Raw genomic sequence first — 18365 nt, 5'->3', positions numbered from 1 at the left:
TTTTCAAATGTATATATTTTTTTAAAAATTATTTCGTCTATTGAAACCGAATTATAAGAAAAAAATATGTCTGAATTTTAATTTCTTCAGAGTGGATCATAATTGAATTTAGTTTAGACCATTCAAATCTAGATTTTTAAAACCAGAATTATTATGATTTAAGTGATTAGTGTCAGGAGGAGGGGAAAGAATAGAATTAGAGAGTTTGTCTAATTTCAGGTAGTGTAATTCTCATTCAAGAATCACTACATTTGTCGTAATTAAGATTTTAAAAGATTTTTAAAATTAAAAAGGTGGGGTTTCTTGTATAAATATGGAAGGTAATTTGGGTTAGATTGTCATTAAAGAAAAAACAAAAAAGTAAATTACATGTCTCTTTAGTTTTATTTTATTTTTTGATGCTTACAGTGAATAAATAACAAAAAGGAAATTTTATTTTATTTATTCGTTTTAGAGATATAACAAAAGAATAAATTAGTTTTTAGACTTTTTTTTACCAAACATTTTATATTGGAAAATTTTATGGTAATTTCTTAAATCATATAGATATGACCTCATGATATAACAAAAAATAGTTATTTATTTGATAATTTTATAGTAATTTCTTAAAAAAACAACACATATTATCATCTATGCTATAAAAATATTATATGTATTTCTATACGTTAAAATTATTGAGTAATACATTAAATATCGTTAAGTAAGTTTTCGATCAAACTGTATTTTGAATTTATGGGGAAAACTAATTATTTGATACTTTTATTCATTCCAAATAATGAACATCTCTAACACCATTTGAGAGTCATTATAAAGAAAATCACTAACATTTATCACCAAAAGTTTATTCCAAATGTTTATTGCCTTATAATCACCAGATAAGGTTTACAACACCTACCAAGATAATTATTCTCTTCCATTGGATATATTTCCTTTAGATTGAAAATCCATGTCAAATAATAAGCATACAGTACATGCCAACAAAGTATTTAATAATCTATATAATCAAGAAAGATTACTCACCTTCGTATGGTTGATGCGGATGACATTCCAATCGTCCTACTCTTTTGCCTGTATCCTTGTTTTCAGATCCTAAAATACATATGCATACACATCTTATAAGTCCATCATACAATTCATACTACTAATCCCATTAAGACATCATTTTTCTTCATGTATGTACAATTCATTATGCATAAATTATAAACTCTTAATTCATAAACATTTTAAATTCTATCTTGAAACTCCTTAATCATCTTAACATAATTTATTTGTATTATCACACCACTCTAACTCACTCATTTTATGAATTCAAGAACTAAATTCTTGTTATATAGAATTATACCATTTTAGGGTTTACCAGAAATCTCCACATTCCATCAATATAATCACATACAAGATAGAAACCAAACTCATTAGGTTAAACGCATCATTAATAACATAACCCTAGCATCAACTTCATATTCTACTTAGAGTTTACATAAAACCCCCAAATTACTCAACAGAACATTAAAAAAAATGGAAGATTCAAGATTAGACTACCGTAGTTTGATGAATTCATGGATTAATATAAGATACTCTTTTGAATTCCAACATTTCCCTTATGTTGTGTGTGAATATCGCACCTTCTGTAGGTGTATTGGGAGAGTGTTCCTTCCGTTTGACCGACTAAATGATTTTATAAACTTATATTTTGTGCCCTTAGTCGCGCCGTGATTTATACCTGTCGTGCCACGATTTATACTTTTCGTGACATATCTTTAGTTACACTCTTCTAATCTGCCATAAAAGTATCTTAGCAATATACTTTCAATTGTGTCGTAAACTTATATTAACGTGCCATTAATTTTCAAAGTACAATGTTGTTAGTATTCGTTTTATGTAACTTGTTTATTGCCTCAAAGTCACGTCTTGATTTAACACATATCATGCCATGATTTGCTTAACTCACTTTTACTTTATGTTTTTCATACACAAAATTTTATTAACCTACATATAACATATTACTAGTTAACATTCTTTAATTTAGCCAGCAACATGCATACCTACATTAATACATATTTATAATATAACTATCATAAAAGTGGGGTTTACAAGTTATCCCTCCCTGTAAAAGATGTCGTCCCCGAAATCATTATTTTATGTTCGATGCTCATTGGAAGAGATGAGGAAATCTGATTTTGAAGTAGTCTTCAGGCTCCCACATAACATCTGCCCCTTTATGATGATGTCATTGACCCTTTATGAGTGTAATTTCCTTTTTTCTCAATCTCTTAACTTTTTGATCTACTATTGCATCCAATAGTTCTTGATATCGATTTTTTTCATCTACTTCGATTTCTGACATTAACACCTCTTGTCCTTTATAAAATAATGTTCTTCTTAAGTAGGACACGTGAAATACATTATGAATATCTTGAAGCTCATGGCAATTAAAGTCGGTAAGCAACCTTTCCGACTCTTTGTAAGATTTGAAAGGGTCCGATAAATTGCAGGCTTAACTTACATCTTTTTCCAAATCGTATAAAGCCCTTCCAAGGAGACACTTTTAACATAACCATGTTGCCAAATTTAAACTTCAATGGCTTTCGTTCTTTGTTCGCGTATCGTTGTTGACGAAGTTGTGCCACCCGAATATTTTCTCGTATTTGTTTTATTTTTTGCTTCCGTCTTTTCTATAATTTCCGGTCCCACAAGTGGTTTTTCTCCATCTTATTTCCAATAAGTGGGAGTCCTACACGGCATTACTTACAGTGCTTTATATGGTGACATTTGGATTGATAACTGCTATTATAAGCAAATTTGACTAAAAGTAAATGATCATCCCACTTACCACCGAAATTGATATTACAAGTGCGTAACATGTCGTCTAATCTTTTTATTGTTAGGGATAATGACTTGAAAGGGTAACAAACTTTCGACTTTGATCACATTTTGTCACTAAACTTTTTTTCGTTATCTATTTGCCATTGAATTATTGAAACTGTTCATATTTTACCCTTATGACCGGCTGTTACCGGTCATAAGGGTAAAATGTGAACAATTTCAAAAGTTTAGTGGCAAATAGATAACGAAAAAAAGTTTAGTGACTAAATATGAACAAAATCGAAAGTTCGTTTCCCTCTAAAAAGTTCAATGACTAAATGTGAACAAACTTCCTCTTTTATTATATTTTATTAAATTATTTATTTTTGTTAAATTGTAGCAACATTTGTTGATGAAGAAATCTATGAAATAAAAAAAAAAAAAAAAACAAAACAAAACCCTGAAAATATATTTAAAAAAAAACAAAAAACCGAAACCGAAATAAAAAACCAATGGTTTGACATTTTCCAAAATAAAAAATCAAAATTTCCAATCTGATTTTGGTTTTACAAAAAAATGAACCATTCTCACTGATGTGAATTATGACCATTGGTTTGGCATGCGGAATTAACGAACACACAAAGAACACAGTGATTTGGGCGTTTAAGAGATACATTCGATTACGAAAGGTATTTACAAAAAAGGATCTAGATCTAAATGTACATAATTAACACACACTAACACTCTGAATGTTACATCTCTCAAGCACACTTCCACATGTGATATGGACCCATCTTATATAGAGGTGTTTACATCTCTCTCTCTCTCTCTCTCATGTCATAAAGGGGGAGTTTTGGATAGAAAATGGAGAGGGATTTAGATATGGAAATCCGAAAGTTGAATTTTTGTAAAACCAAAATCAGATTGGAAAATTGTGATTTTTTATTTTTGAAAATACCAAACCATTGGTTTTTTATTTCGGTTTCGGTTTTTCGTTTTTTATTAATATATTTTTCCGGGTTTTGTTTTTTTTTATTTCATAGATTTCTTCATCAACAAATGTTGCTACAATTAAACAAAAATAAATAATTTGCTAAAACATAATACAAGAGGAAGTTTGTTCACATTTAGTCATTGAACTTTTTAGAGGGAAATAAACTTTCGATTTTGTTCACATTTAGTCACTAAACTTTTTTTGTTATCTATTTGCCACTAAACTATTGAAATTGTTCACATTTTACCCTTATGACCAATAACAACCGGTCATAAGGGTAAAATGTGAACAGTTTCAATAATTCAATGGCAAATAGATAACGAAAAAAAGTTTAGTGAATAAATGTGAACAAATTCGAAAGTTTGTTACCCTTTCAAGTCATTATCCCTTATTGTTATGTCACTTTGCCCGTCAGTTTTGTGGATGGTAAGTTGTACTCATTAACACCACAGTGCCCATTTGTTTGTGAACACTTTGTGATAATCAAGACGCAAATCGATTGTCTCTATCCGAAACAACAAATGTTTAGTACCTAGTGACATCTAACCACATATTTGATGTATACATCGGCTAATTGGTCTACTGGAAAATTTTATCGTATTGGTATAAATCGGGCATACTTCGTCAACCGATCAATGTCACACCCCGAACGTCGGCATAAACGTTGGGGTTCTAACGTAAGCGTTCAATAATACAAGGATTTATGATTACATTACAATCTTCCATAAATCCGGTACAAGGAATTACATTGTTGTCAATCTAACAGACGATAACTACTAGAAAAAGTTCAGCAAATGTAAATCAAAATGAAACAAAAGGCCTAACTGATTGGGTAAACATTTAAATAAGGGATTGCATAAATCCATGAGACACAGGGTGCAACGTCCCAATTTTCAAGGAAAAATTTTCATTTTTATTTAATTAAAACATAAGTCTTACAACCCATTATATTAAATTAATTTATAAGAGAGTTTTTTAATGGAAGTCTTACAACATTATTAATGCCTTCGATGTAGGTACAGTCATGCGTAATCCATTATCCGTTCCAATGAACAACCTGAAAAGCAGTTATTCAACAACGGGAAGTCGAGGTTTAATGACTTCCCCCAAGATACCATATACCACAATACATATACAATGCATACACATAATGGCCTGCAAAGCTCATACGCCCTTTTTTTTCCTTCAGTGCAAAGTTGGTCGGCTACTTTGGTCTTTAGCATAATGCTAGTCCGCCGGAGTCTATTGGCCTCCAGCATGAAGCTGGTCCGCCCTCAACTCCTATATAATATATCCACGCATATACATTAAACAAACAGTTCAACACAATAGACGGCTAACTAAGCTAGTCTAGTAGCCTAACTTCCTAGTTCAGGGCAACTATATCTTAACATACAAAGAGTACATAGTGGAGTATACAATAGTGAGAACAACTCACCGGGACAATTTCTCATAGGATTAACAGTTAACCAGACAATTCAACTGGTGACAACACGCCGACATGGATTAACGTATAATATTATATATTATTAGTTCCTATGGGAATCCTGGTAAAAAAGGCTATATCTGTAACACCCAAAGTTTTGAAGGCCAAGAAAGGAAAGAAAACCCTAACTTTAAGGGGAGACTCGGCGAGTCCAAGGAGGAACTCGGCGAGTCCGAGCGGGATCCGGGTCGAGGAGTAAGTGACCGACTCGGCGAGTCGGCCAAGGAGACTCGACGAGTCTGGTCTGTATGAGGAAAACCCTAAATTCGGGGCTTGGAGCCTATTTAAGCGCCTCATTCTCTTCCCTAGGGTTCCTTTGCTACCTCTTTAACCCAGAATGCCAAACCCTAGCCGCCATATCCATTGATTGAGCCAATTGTTGCCTTGAAGAGTGCATTAAAGCTTGGAGAACGAAGAAGGATCTTGAAGGTGCAAGGAGGGGGCTATAGATCTGGGATTGGGAAGATACTTCTGAGCATTTGAAGGTATTAAGTTGTTTCCCTTCCTTTAGATCTATTTTGGTTGAGAGTTTTGGGGCTTTTAGCCATGAGTAGTGATCCATTTGGGTTAGAAGCCGGATCTGGAGTTGTTACTTCAGATCTAAGCATATTATGGTCTTGAGAAGCATAAAGTATCTGCCCTTGAGTTGATTATGGAGCCTCTTTGCCTTAAACCCTAGTGTATGGTGTATTTTGCCTAGATCTCCTTCTATACACGTAAAGTTTGCAACTTTACGTAAGGAATAGGCTTGGGAAGGATAGATCTACAGTTTGGAGTCCATGCATGACTCAAAAGTCCTTTGCATGTATGGAGATCTGAATGGACTCGGCGAGTCCTTTGAGTGGACTCGGCGGGTAGCAAGAAGATTTGGAGGAACTCGACGAGTGGGATGAACAACTCGTCGAGTCAGATGAAGTTGGGCAGGAACTCGGCGATTTGGATGAACAACTCGGCGAGTTGGTTAAAGATTGCCTTGGACTCGGCGAGTCTGTTCTTGGACTCGGCGAGTCAGGTCGCGAAACCACAAACCCTTCGAGTTGAGACTCGAATCAGTGATTCGAGTGGAGACTCGGTGAGTTGGACAGGTCAGGACTCAGAAATTGGTAGACTGGCGAGTCATGGACTGACTCGGCGAGTCGAGTCGCAAAGGCAGGGACTCTGAACATATGAACTCGGCGAGTCAATAGGGTGACTCGGCGAGTAGGGTTGACCTGGAAGGTTGACTTTGACCAGGACTTTGACTTTGACCAGAGTTGACTTGGTTGTCTTTCGGGGTTCAGTTAGACACAGTGTTGCATTGATATTGGTATCTCGGCGAGCAAGTGGAGCAGGAGTTCAGAGAGTTGCCGGGCAGCAGCTAGTGGGTTCATCAGCCAGTTCAGCCAGTGCAGGTGATTTCCCTTTGTATGAATGGGTCTACGGCCACAATGTCGGCCCATGTAGTTATGAGTAGAAGACCCGGGGGTTAGCCCTAGGCACAGTATGCTAGTATGATATTCGGGACGAGGTCCAATGATAGAGGGCGGGTGCCCAAGGAATGGTTTATGTGATCGTTTATACTTGCTGTCTGTGTGATACTTGTATGTGCCTGGTAGGGAGGTGAGAGTGGGCGAGGTCCCGTATCTCACCAATAGCAGAGTGTGGATGGTGTTCCACATCTCAGTAGCAGCAGATCAGGGGCGAGGCCCAAGTTAGGGAAGGAGTGAGGGTGGTTTGGGCCCGTACCTCACTATCAGCAGGAGTATGGACGGGGTTCCATGACTCATCAGTAGCAGGACAAGGGTGGGGCCCAGAGATAGGCAAGGCCTTAGGACAAGATCCGTTAGTATGTGTTTAGCTTATGTGATGTGATGTGATATGTTTATGTGCTATTATATGTTAGTGGGAGAGGCCCTATAACAGGCGAGGCCTAAGTAAAACAAATCTGTATCCGAGCGGGGCTCGAAGCCAGGCAGGGCCTAGAGCGGCGGGGCCGTTGTAGCAGGCGAGGCCCAGGATAGCGGGCATGACCCAGTATGTGCAGTATGTAGTTATGCATGGTATGTGGTAGGGTGGGGAACTCACTAAGCTTCGTGCTTACGGTTTTTAGTTTTGGTTTTAGGTACTTCCGGTAGTGGAGGGAAGAGCTCGGGGTGATCGCATGGCACACACCATAGATTAGACAGCCTGGGAATGTTTTACTCTGATAATGAACATGTGTTTTGGAATTTAATACTTTGATTATAATTGGATTGATGAATTTGCTTTAAGTAATGTTTTATTAAAAGAAAATTTTTAGTCTTGAATTTTGGGACGTTACAATATCTTTCACTAATCCCAACGAATATTGAGAGTTCGATCAAATAAGGATCAGCCAGGTAGGACAATTAGGAGGCATGACCATTTCAATGTATAGCCTTTCTGAAATCTGACAGCCCAGCCAACACGACTATTCTAGACACATCTCCTGTAAGTAGATCAATTAGTATTATGACTGGAATTACTGATAAATCTTATTTTCACATTCATAACAACGACTATGAATATAAATATAAGTTACATTTAAAGCATAGTAGGTGAAGCCTAACTTACAGAGAGTTTCTAGAAAAAATGGGGATTTGTGCTGGCGGAACTCTGATCCGGGAGCTTCTATTTATTGGCTCTCTGATGTCGTAGGGCCTTGCTAAAGTAACTGAGAACTAAGGAGTAAAAGGGATAAGGAGTAGAAGGTATTCCATAAGATTCTAGATAAAAGTGGTAAGGAAAATGGCTGCAAAACGCGAGGAGTTATAGGACTTCGGCGAGAGAGCACCACACACATTCTGGGTAATGTCGCACCTCTTGTCTTGTTGGGGGTGTTGGCGTGGCTCCAGACGAAGGGTGGTACGTGGCGAAAAACTGGTGGTTATCGGTGCGCACCCAAGTGCGTGCAAATTTATCTGTTTTTCAAAAATTCATAACTTCTTCATACGAGTTGCATTTTTGACGTTCTTTAGATCCACACGTAGCTATCAATGAGTGTCAGACCCCGGACGAGGTGGCGGAACATGCCGAGCTATGCGACCAAGTTCATGGATCACAAATAAACTAAATATATAACACAAGTACAACAATAAACAAAACAACATTTATATTCCATTCGGATGTTTGAGTACATGGTTCTTACAAATAATAGTATAATATATTAATTGCCTTAAACACGTAGATGGACATAATAAAAAGTAGTAAACTAAATTGCCAGAGATCCCTGATTATCCGTCATCTGAATTTGCTTGATTACTGATTTCCTGAGAATACATGTAGTTTTAAGGATCAAAACAAGGTTGGTGAGAGTCACAGGTTTTCTGCTAGCCGCATTAATAATACTCTTAAAAGAGTTTGAGAAAATATTTTCTTTATAAGTAAAACATATTTAAATAAACTTTGAAAAATCCAAACGATGTCCTAACATAAGTAATTTCATGCTTAAAATGATTTTTAAACGAACCAAGTTTAGAAGCTATAGTAACAGAGAGAGAGAGAGAGAGAGAGAGAGAGAGAGAGATATTCTAGTTAATGTTTATAGTGAGTCCTATAACTGAGCCATGTGACTTGAGTGTACCCGACCATAATGTTTCATTTGACGTTGCACTAAAAATTGTAGACACCTATCACCCGCTTCGATCGATCAGTCGTGGTTGTAGTTAGCAACTACAGGTGGGGATGTCAACCCCGTATAGATCTATACATATGTATCTCGCTCAAAATATTAACAGTTATAGTACTATAGGTATGCTAAGTGTTTAGACTTAGCTAATAAATAATATCTCACTATAAAGCCCTTAACTAAAAAGTATGTGAATAACTCCCAACCCTAACTTAATTGTGGATAAGTTCTAGGCATAATGAATTTCATGACTTAAGTTTATAAAAGCCGAGTATGTTTGAAATATGTGTAAAGTATAAGGCACTAACTTTTTATAATGAAGTGTGTTTCTTTTATAAACTCTATAGTAAATATGCATATGTTATTTCAATAGTTGTATTATTTTAGCAACAAAACATACTAGGATATTGAGGTTTAAAATAATATTGTTTACTTATTATATAAGTGTTAAACAATGCTCTTGAAGTACTATGCATAGAAGATAGCCAGATAGGAAACACCGAATGGCAGGACAATTTTAGCAATTTAGCCGTTCTGAAATCCAACAACCTTATGTGGCCTATCAAACCAAATTCCTCGTACCGTAAGAAGTTTAAAAGTTATTGTAATAATACTTTTGTATAATTTATAATACATAGTACATGTATTCTCCCCCCCCCCCCCCCCCCCAAAAAAAAATTAAATATAAAAGAAGGTTCGTAACACTCATCTTAAAGTGCGATTGACGATTCGTTTTCGAGAATGGATGCGAGAAAATCGGGTTGTGTTCTCGTGAATTCTTGAACTCTGGGATTAATTTGACTTCCAAGAAAACTTCAATATAAATTAATATATGGGAGTGATTTGGTATTTTGACTAAGTATAACGACATATTGAATAGTTTCCCAAGTTTTGTTTATTCAAATTTATTTAAATAAATTTTATCTAAAAATTTAATTTATTATTTTCCAAAATTTTTAAATAAATCCAAAATTTATTTAAATCAAAATATAATTAATAATTTCTAAAAATTCAATTAATCTAAGGTTTATTTTTAAAATAAATCAATATTATATAAAAATATATATAAATGAATTTATGAAATTTAATATTAAAATTTTGGATTCCAATGAAAGGATTTTCCCATAATAGGGTAGATTCTGCACATTTTAATTGAAGTTTTATTAACCTAGGACCTGTTTTGTAATATTTTTTGAAATGGGTAAAAGCAATTAATTTTTCTTTCAAATTTAGAAGGAATACGAGGCATCAGCCTGTTGATCTTCGCAGTTCATGCATCACCAAAAAAAAAACTAAGTGGTTTTTTATGCTTCATTTTTGATCGATGAAAGGTAATAAGACCAACAACAGAATGTTAAGGAGTGGTGTAGGGTACCTACAGTTGGTGGAGGTGGTGGATGGCTGTCACATCCCCAAACCAGAACGGTGGAAACGTCTGGGGCGGATGACTTCATGTAGAGTATCATAATAATTGAATAATAGAGATCAAAGCATTACAACCATTGTATTGAATATCTAATAAGTTACATTGTGCTCAAAATATTGTTTACATAACATCAAGTGCATATGAAAAAATGAATAATGTGGTGCGATGACGTCCCATCCACCAAAAACTTTTGTGGTTACCTGTTTACTGATTTCCTAAGAACACAAGTGATTTTGAAAAGTGTCAACAATTAAGTTGGTGAGTTCATAAGTATTTTGTATGAGAAGGATTTTATAACTGTTTCATGTAAAAATGTTGGTGTATACTTCCAGAAAATCCAATATTTTCTTTATAACTGAGCTGTAAGTCTTAATCCAAAGTCTAAAAATATAAGTAGTATTGTACTGAAAAATGATGTTATGGAGTTTTATCCTTATATAAAACTACTTGAATGTATGTTAAACCATAAATAAAATGTTGTGTCGATACCCTATGTGAGTTATTATTGTTGGATTAGGTGTCTAAGTCCATAACTATAATTGGTATGTACTTGACCCGAAAGTAGCATGGTCCATTTCGGGTCCATTTCGGGTTGCCTTCACCAGAACAATTTAACAGGATGGATATTTGAGAAAGAAGTTATTTGTGATTTATTAATATATTATAAGTATAATATATTAGTTGAGATATCATATTATTTAATTAATGTTGGTCAAGAATTAATTTGGAATTAATTTAGTGATCAAAAGAGATTAATTAAATTAAGGGGACTAATGAAGTAGATCAGTAATACAGATAGTTTGGGTCAATGATCCATGATTAATTACTGATGGACTATGTTTATGTGAGAGTCCATGAAGTGTTAGTCCATAAGGCTTATCATATGGATTATTGGATTAAAGGCCCAAAGAATGAATTAGGTTTACAAGTTGAAACCCTAGGAATTCCACACTATAAAAGTAATCGGCCCCTTTAGCTACAAATTCACAACCCCAAGGGTTCTAAGAGAACCATAGCCGATTTTGGTGGCTCCAGCCTCTCTCTCTCTCTCTCTCTCTCTCTCCCTCTCTATCAAAGTCCTCCATTTGTTCATGGTGTTTGTGATTTGTTTGAGGCATCACACTTGAGGTGCTAAGTTCTTGAAAGGCCAACAACTACAAGCTACAAATGAGAGGTATTCTTTTAACTAGTTTTATGATTCATGTACCAAATTTGTATGCTAGATAGGTTTCATGCTTTGGATATTTTTTTGTTGCATGTATAACTAGAGAAAACTTAGATCCAAAGCATTATGGTTGTATGTGCACCATATGAGTGTTATAGTACTTAAAACCCATCAGTGGTATCAGAGCCATGGGTAGTTTTCTGTTATATAAATGCATTGTTAAATTGTTCAAAGTTGAAAAACTTGAAAAAATTGTTGTCTGAATGGTGGACTCGACGAGTCCCATGAGTGACTCGATAAGTTGGCTCACATGACCATGAGCTTGACGAGTCCATAGCCTGGCTCGACGAGTCCATAGCCTGGCTCGACGAGTTGGATCATTAGATGGCAGATTTTTCGAGTTTTTGGCCTGTTTTGGATTAGGATCATTACCACAAAATGTTTTGGCTCATAAAATTCGATTTCACTGATATGGTAATGATTGTCCCCATCCAATAACATGATGATTGTCAAATTCTAAGATAATTACTTGATTTTGTGAAAAACTAATTATTTGTAGAATCTGAAATTATCTTGCCATGTGAATTAAATTAGTTCAAATTAGTAAAAGATAAAATTATATGATTATTTTATTAGTTTAAATTTGAACTAAATGGCTTTGAAGAGGTTCATAACTTGCCCTCAAGTTGTGGAACTTGAAAAGTCTCTTTTTATGACTAAAGAGAGTTATAAAAACTTTCCATCAAGTTTTGGAACTCAAAAGTTTTTAAGGAGTTACAAAACTTGCCATCAAGTTTGGAATTCAAGAGTTTTTGAATTAAGTTTTGGAAGACTAGTGCAGTTGGTGTGAGAGGACCATGGCATCTATCAATCTCTCTTTGGACATTGCAAATTCTCTTCATCAAATACTCTCTAATATACTCCAAACAATAAATGATAGGTTTGTCCCTACCACCCTGTATTTTTCCATTCAGGACCTCACACAGGTTATTCAACAAGATGTTAGTATGTGCCCTCCCTGTTTAGTCATATAATACAAAATGAGAACAAATCCTAAAAATGACAAGTAAATGTTAACATAAAGGAAAGATGAAGTACTAACCTGAGAAATGAGATCTTGCCCAAGGAGCTGGAGGAATCTGTATCAGCCAATCATGAGCTTCAGCTTTGAATTTCTTTAGCTCTTCTAATGCTTTCTCAAAATGCCTTACAGTAGTAGTAGTTGCACATGCCCACACCAAATCTTTGAGATCTTTATGCTTCCACTACCTTTTCATATTTTCATAAATATGCCTTAGACAGAACCTATGCTCAGCTTGAGGGAAAAGTTTGGCAATTGCAGGAATGATACCCTATTTAAATATTTCAATACTTAGTTAACTAAATAACAACAATATCAAATTAAATTGAAGTATATGTACCTTCTGCCTACCTGAGATGAAAATGGAGTTTGAATTAGCATAAAGTTCCAGATCATCACCAAGTTGTTCCAAAAACCATGTCCATGAATTTGTGGTTTCATTCTCAACAAGAGCATATGCAAGAGGATACATCCCATTATTGGAATCTACCCCTACGGCAGTCAAAATTTTACCAGGATAGGGAACTTTCATGAAAGTACCATCCAACCCTATGAAATCCCTTAGATTAGCCTTAAATCCTTCCTTTAATGCTCCTAAACAAATGTAAATTCTCCTAAATGTCCTTGTATCAGAATTTAAATTTGGCTCAGTGTAACAATAGATCTTCACATTAGTACTTGGGTTTCTTTCCATCAACTCTAGTCCATAGTCCCTCAAAATAGCATATTGTTTCTGAAAATCCCCAAAAACATGCTTCTGAGCCAATTCCTTTGCCCGATGTACCTTCATTCTTGACATGTTCATCTCGAATTTTTGGATGAGATCTTCTTGAAGTGCATTGACTGGAATGGTTGGATTACTCTCAATTTTCTTCACAATGTTTGTTGCAATGAATTTGTAGTTGCAAGCTTTAATGGTTCTTGATTGCACACACCGATGTTCACTAACTAGGGTGTTCACCACCCAGTCATCTGTCTCTTTAGGTCTAGACACTAGTACAACCCAAGGACATTTACCCTCTTTCATATTTACTGTTTTGTCCTTGAATCCAGTCCTTGACTTTATCCATAGCCCACCACTCATATCTGGGACCACTCCTCTACACTTAGCCCTAATCCTTGTTTTGTCATTTTTTTCAAAATGTAAATCCCATTTGGTTTCTACTGCATGTTTGTTTATATATTCGTTCACATCTTTCTTTGTTTTGAACTTCTGTCCTAATGTGAAAGCCTTTTGATGAACTACACCCTCAGAACAACTTTTTTTTCCTTTCTTATGTCTCTCAACATCCTCTCTCTGTTGTTATCTTCATCTACAATAGGTGACTCAAACGATTATGGGTCTATGACTTCCAAATCTTCACCTTCCGTAAAGTCAACACCACTACCACTTGCTTCTTTGGTGGTATTTTTGAATCCACTCAACATCTTCATCAACATGTATATGAAATTCTTTCATTTCAACATCCACATCATCTACAATATTTTCTAAATCCACAAAGAAGTCTTCGTCCCCACTCTCATCATCTGTCATATTACCCTCACTCCTACTACCCTCACTCCAAGGACCCTCACTAACACTTTCCTTACTTCCACTGTATTCATCCTCAAAAAACTCAACATCATGTAGATTTTTTCCCCCGCCATATTCTGCGTCCACATCCCCTATTACATCATAATCATCCACTGGATCAACATCCCCTTTTGGTTGGTGCTCATCCCCTGTGTCAACATCTTTTTTACCATGGTTATCCTCAAACTGTACCCCCCTAAAGGGAGCACTCTCTCGATCAACTGAGTGTTTTTTGTTGATTATAGGTTCATAGGGTACAATTAACTTTGACAAATCAGTGGACTCATTCAAATCCAACTTTTTACTACATGACCCAATTGATTTCCTTTTCATTTTAACCCTATTCATTTCAGGAGAATGATTCCCTTCAACTTCCTCAATACGAACCTTCAATGGGGACTTAAAGTAAGGGACTACTCTAGTATTTCCATGCTTGATGTACAATTTAATTTCCTTATGATTAAGCACATACCTTGCCAGCGGAATGACTTCCTGATCGGTGCCAATGGGTAACAATCCACTATCCAACTCTATCTCTGGGATCATGAAATGGTAAAACATTATACCTCCATCATTGTACCCTAAAACTGCCATCATATCATCTAACTCGTGGACTGAAAACACATCCATGTCCATAAAATCAAAGTGATCCACAAGCCCATCTATGTATGACCTTCCAGATACTGTATTTGTGAACGAACCCCCATGATTTATCTTGAATGTGCAAAAGCTTGAAATAGAACCTAATGTGAACATTCAAGAACAATAAAATGTTAATGATGGAGGAAAGAAAAATTAAATTTCGTCGAAACCTAGCATTACAAGGTCCGTTCTTACCATATTCTTTACGTAGGTCAGGTGGTTGGGTGTAGCGTGGGCGTACAGACCACAATGCGAGCACCATTTTCCTCGATACACCCTTCAATTAGTTGAACTGTTTTGTGGGACGACGATAAGAACTCACGATTGAAGAAGATGGGATGATCAAAAGGTTTTCTTGGGGAAAGAGATAGAGCGTAAAGTCAATGTCCGAAACTAAACCTCACCATCTTAATGGATATAGCTATAAAGTTATATGTTCAGAAAATGTCCTTTAGGCTAAAATGACATAAATACCCTCATGTGCAAGTCAAAAGGAGCAGCTTAACGTTGGAATGGACGGGCATCCAACTCGGGGACCAAACGCGTGCAACTTATGGTCCGTAGGTACTATTTGAGGGAAAAAAATACCGTAGGGACTACATTAGCGAAAAATCCAAAACCTAAAGGACCATTCGCGTAATTTGTTCTAGTATCTTTTGATAAGCCACATATGTTATGAAGTCCTCTATGATGATCAAGATTGTTCAAGGTTGCTCAGGTGTTGAAGATACTAAAAGATTATTGCTTGATGTTCCACCATGATGGTTGATGAGCCGGGTGATCTTGATGTGGCACTCTTGCATCATGATGAGCCACTATGGATCATGATGATCCATCATGTGTGTTGTTAATGCACATGTAATGTAAATCAAGGATGAATGTTCCAGAAGCTGCTACATGATGGATTGTGATTAGTTGACACCATTCATGGGCCTATAGGCCAATAGGCCTGGCTCGTTAAGGTTTTAGGTCTGATCCTTATTGAGTAGGTCGAATCTCTGTTGGTTGTACTTGTAATCTCTGTTTGAGAACATTGTGAATAAATAATACTCTATTTCTGCCCATAGACGTAGGTCACCTTAACCGAACCACGTAAATATTGTGTATGTGTATGTTTTTGGTTTCGTATGTTATCTGTATTACTTCTTAGCAATGGTCATCAGAACATGGCAAGTGACATCAGATTTGTTCTGAGTCTTGACTATTATCGTCTGATTTCCTAACAGTTATTTTCTCGGTTTCATTTTTTCGGTTTGTGCTCACCCCCATTAAGAAAAGAGTATAACTTGGAATGAGAACATTCATTTTTTCTCATTCTTATTGATCATCCCTATCTCTTATTATTTAATGTAACTAAAATCCATGTATCATTTAAAAATTATGTCTAAACCATTGTGTTTGGTGTTTGGTTTTGCATCTATCTTCGTCATCTTAAATTTTTTCTAAATGTATAAAAAAGTCCATTTTCTGTCACACTATTATACAAGTATAGAAAAATGTATAAGCTGATGATACATGTCAGCTGAAATGAAATACATCATGGTTGACCTTAATATTACATTGTGGGACATCAACCCTTGACTTTGGTATCTTGAAATGATAACTGCAGCTTTATAATAAGTCTAGATATTACATATGTAGTATGTCCTAGTATAGAAAATGTACTATCATTATATATGTATTTATATGACAGACATAAGTCTCACATATATTACAAAAATTAGGCTTCACGTAATATGGGTTAATATAACTAAATGAACGAACTTGGTCACCATCGGATCCGTGGCGCAATGGTAGCGCGTCTGACTCCAGATCAGAAGGTTGCGTGTTCGATTCACGTCGGGTTCAATTCCCATCATTTTTTATACCTGTTTCTGAAAATCCAACCAAATTAATGAAAAAATAAAAAAATGCTAGTCTGGTGCTAGTCTGGTCGTCTAATATAATTATAGCTTTAGAATACCACGAAATTCAAAAAAGAATAAAAAATAAAATGCGAAGCCTCTATTATCTTTTGGTGTAATTGTAAAGACAATGTATCTTTTTTGTCATCCTCATGAGCTCATTAACATTTTTTTGCCCAACTTATGTCTCGCGAGAAACAGATGAGCATTGAAAGTGAGAGAAATATGTTAAAAAAAATTACAATGAAACATTCACAAAAGGAAAAACCTATCGATTACCTTCTATGTAAAGAATTTTCCAACAAGCTATGACTCAAACGATCTATGAAAGATGTGCCGCAAACATGGAGTTGTGGCTAATGTTTTAAAAACCGGTTTGAACCGGCCAGTCGAACCGGTTGGACCGGGAACCGGAAGAGGGAGCGGTTCAACTATCACCGGTTTTATATTGATTTCTGAACCGGATTGAACCGGTCAAAATAAACCGGTTAAACTGAATAAAAACACATAAAAAAGAACCATTTACATAATAAATTTTGGTGATTTTTTTCAAATCTATTTAGTTTTCTGTAAATAAAAACATATGGTAAATGTTATAGATTCTTTTAATGTGTTTGTATTCATCAAAAACTATATTTCGTTTTGGTATTATACTTTATTTTCTTTTTGACGTATATGGATTGATGTAAAACACTAAAACTTATGGTTATATGTTATTTTAATGTATTTGGATTCATTTACAACTTATTTTTACGTGTATTTTTAATGTTTGAATTTGTAAACATCAAATTCATAATTTTTATATGTATGTATGTGTAGGAAAATAGAAAAAAACATGAAAAATATAAAAACTGGTCCACCCGGCGGTCGAACCGGTTGAACTGGGAACCGGTCACCTTACTGGTTCAACTAAAAAACCGGTTTTTAAAACATTGGTTGTGGCAGATTTGTACATCACAAAGAAACTATCGAAGGCGAGACTTCATTTTCTGTTTGTGAGGTTTTTACGTGTGGTATGTCAACAACGTTGGTAAGTACGTTATGTGACATTTGGATAAGGAGTCATCACAACTTTGCTTCGGTTGCATGTTTTACACATAAAGAAAATAAAGACAGAGGACACAAGGAGTCAAGGACTCACTCTAACCATGCAAACAGGGGTTGTATTAAAGGGATCCACGAATTCTAGAATTGGAAAGCAAAGGAAGGGGTAACAAAAAATGTGAAGTTTATGTCCAGTGATCAGTGATCTTTTTTATGGTAAAAAAACTCGTCGTGTATGGTGTTAGGGAATGTGAGAGAGATGCATGCCATTAAAAAAAATTCTAAGATTCTTAAAAAGAAAGGCTATGGAGAAGTGAAAGTTAATACGTAGGGAGAACATGGTTATGGATGGAGTTCAAGTACCAAAGGGAGTGTACTAAACTCAAGAAGAATGATGAGTTACGTATTTTTTTTTTCTTGGATCTCAAACATGTATCAAAAGAACTTTGTAATTTAAGATCCTCAACATCAAATTGAATCAAATAGACAATGCGAAATAAAATTCAAGGGATGTTGTGTGATCATATGAGACCCTTCCCTTTAAAACCAAAGTACTTGAAAGATTTAAACCACAAAACCCTAAGTACATAACTTAGTGAGTTCCCCAAAATACCACATAACTA

General features: G+C 35.3%; 1 protein-coding gene and 1 non-coding gene across 2 annotated transcripts; one reads left to right on the top strand and one right to left on the bottom strand.

The window, feature by feature from the left end:
• Positions 1 to 12043: 12043 nt before the first annotated feature.
• On the bottom strand, positions 12044 to 13663 carry LOC145095776 (uncharacterized). Its single transcript, XM_079033605.1, has 4 exons — positions 12920 to 13663; positions 12601 to 12763; positions 12286 to 12516; positions 12044 to 12060 (listed from the first exon to the last, which is right to left on the bottom strand). The coding sequence occupies exons 1-4, from the start codon at positions 13661 to 13663 to the stop codon at positions 12044 to 12046; spliced, it is 1155 nt and encodes a 384-aa protein (XP_078889731.1).
• Positions 13664 to 16570: 2907 nt separating this feature from the next.
• TRNAW-CCA (transfer RNA tryptophan (anticodon CCA)) lies at positions 16571 to 16642 on the top strand. Its single transcript has one exon. It is a non-coding gene; the product is annotated as a tRNA-Trp (tRNA).
• Positions 16643 to 18365: the final 1723 nt, after the last annotated feature.

This window comes from Lactuca serriola, chromosome 3 (assembly GCF_051521515.1).
Source record: "Lactuca serriola cultivar US96UC23 chromosome 3, Lser_US96UC23_V15, whole genome shotgun sequence".
NCBI classification, from domain to species: domain Eukaryota; kingdom Viridiplantae; phylum Streptophyta; class Magnoliopsida; order Asterales; family Asteraceae; genus Lactuca; species Lactuca serriola.
Note: the sequence above shows the minus strand (reverse complement) of the source record. Positions and strands in the feature narration are given on the sequence as shown.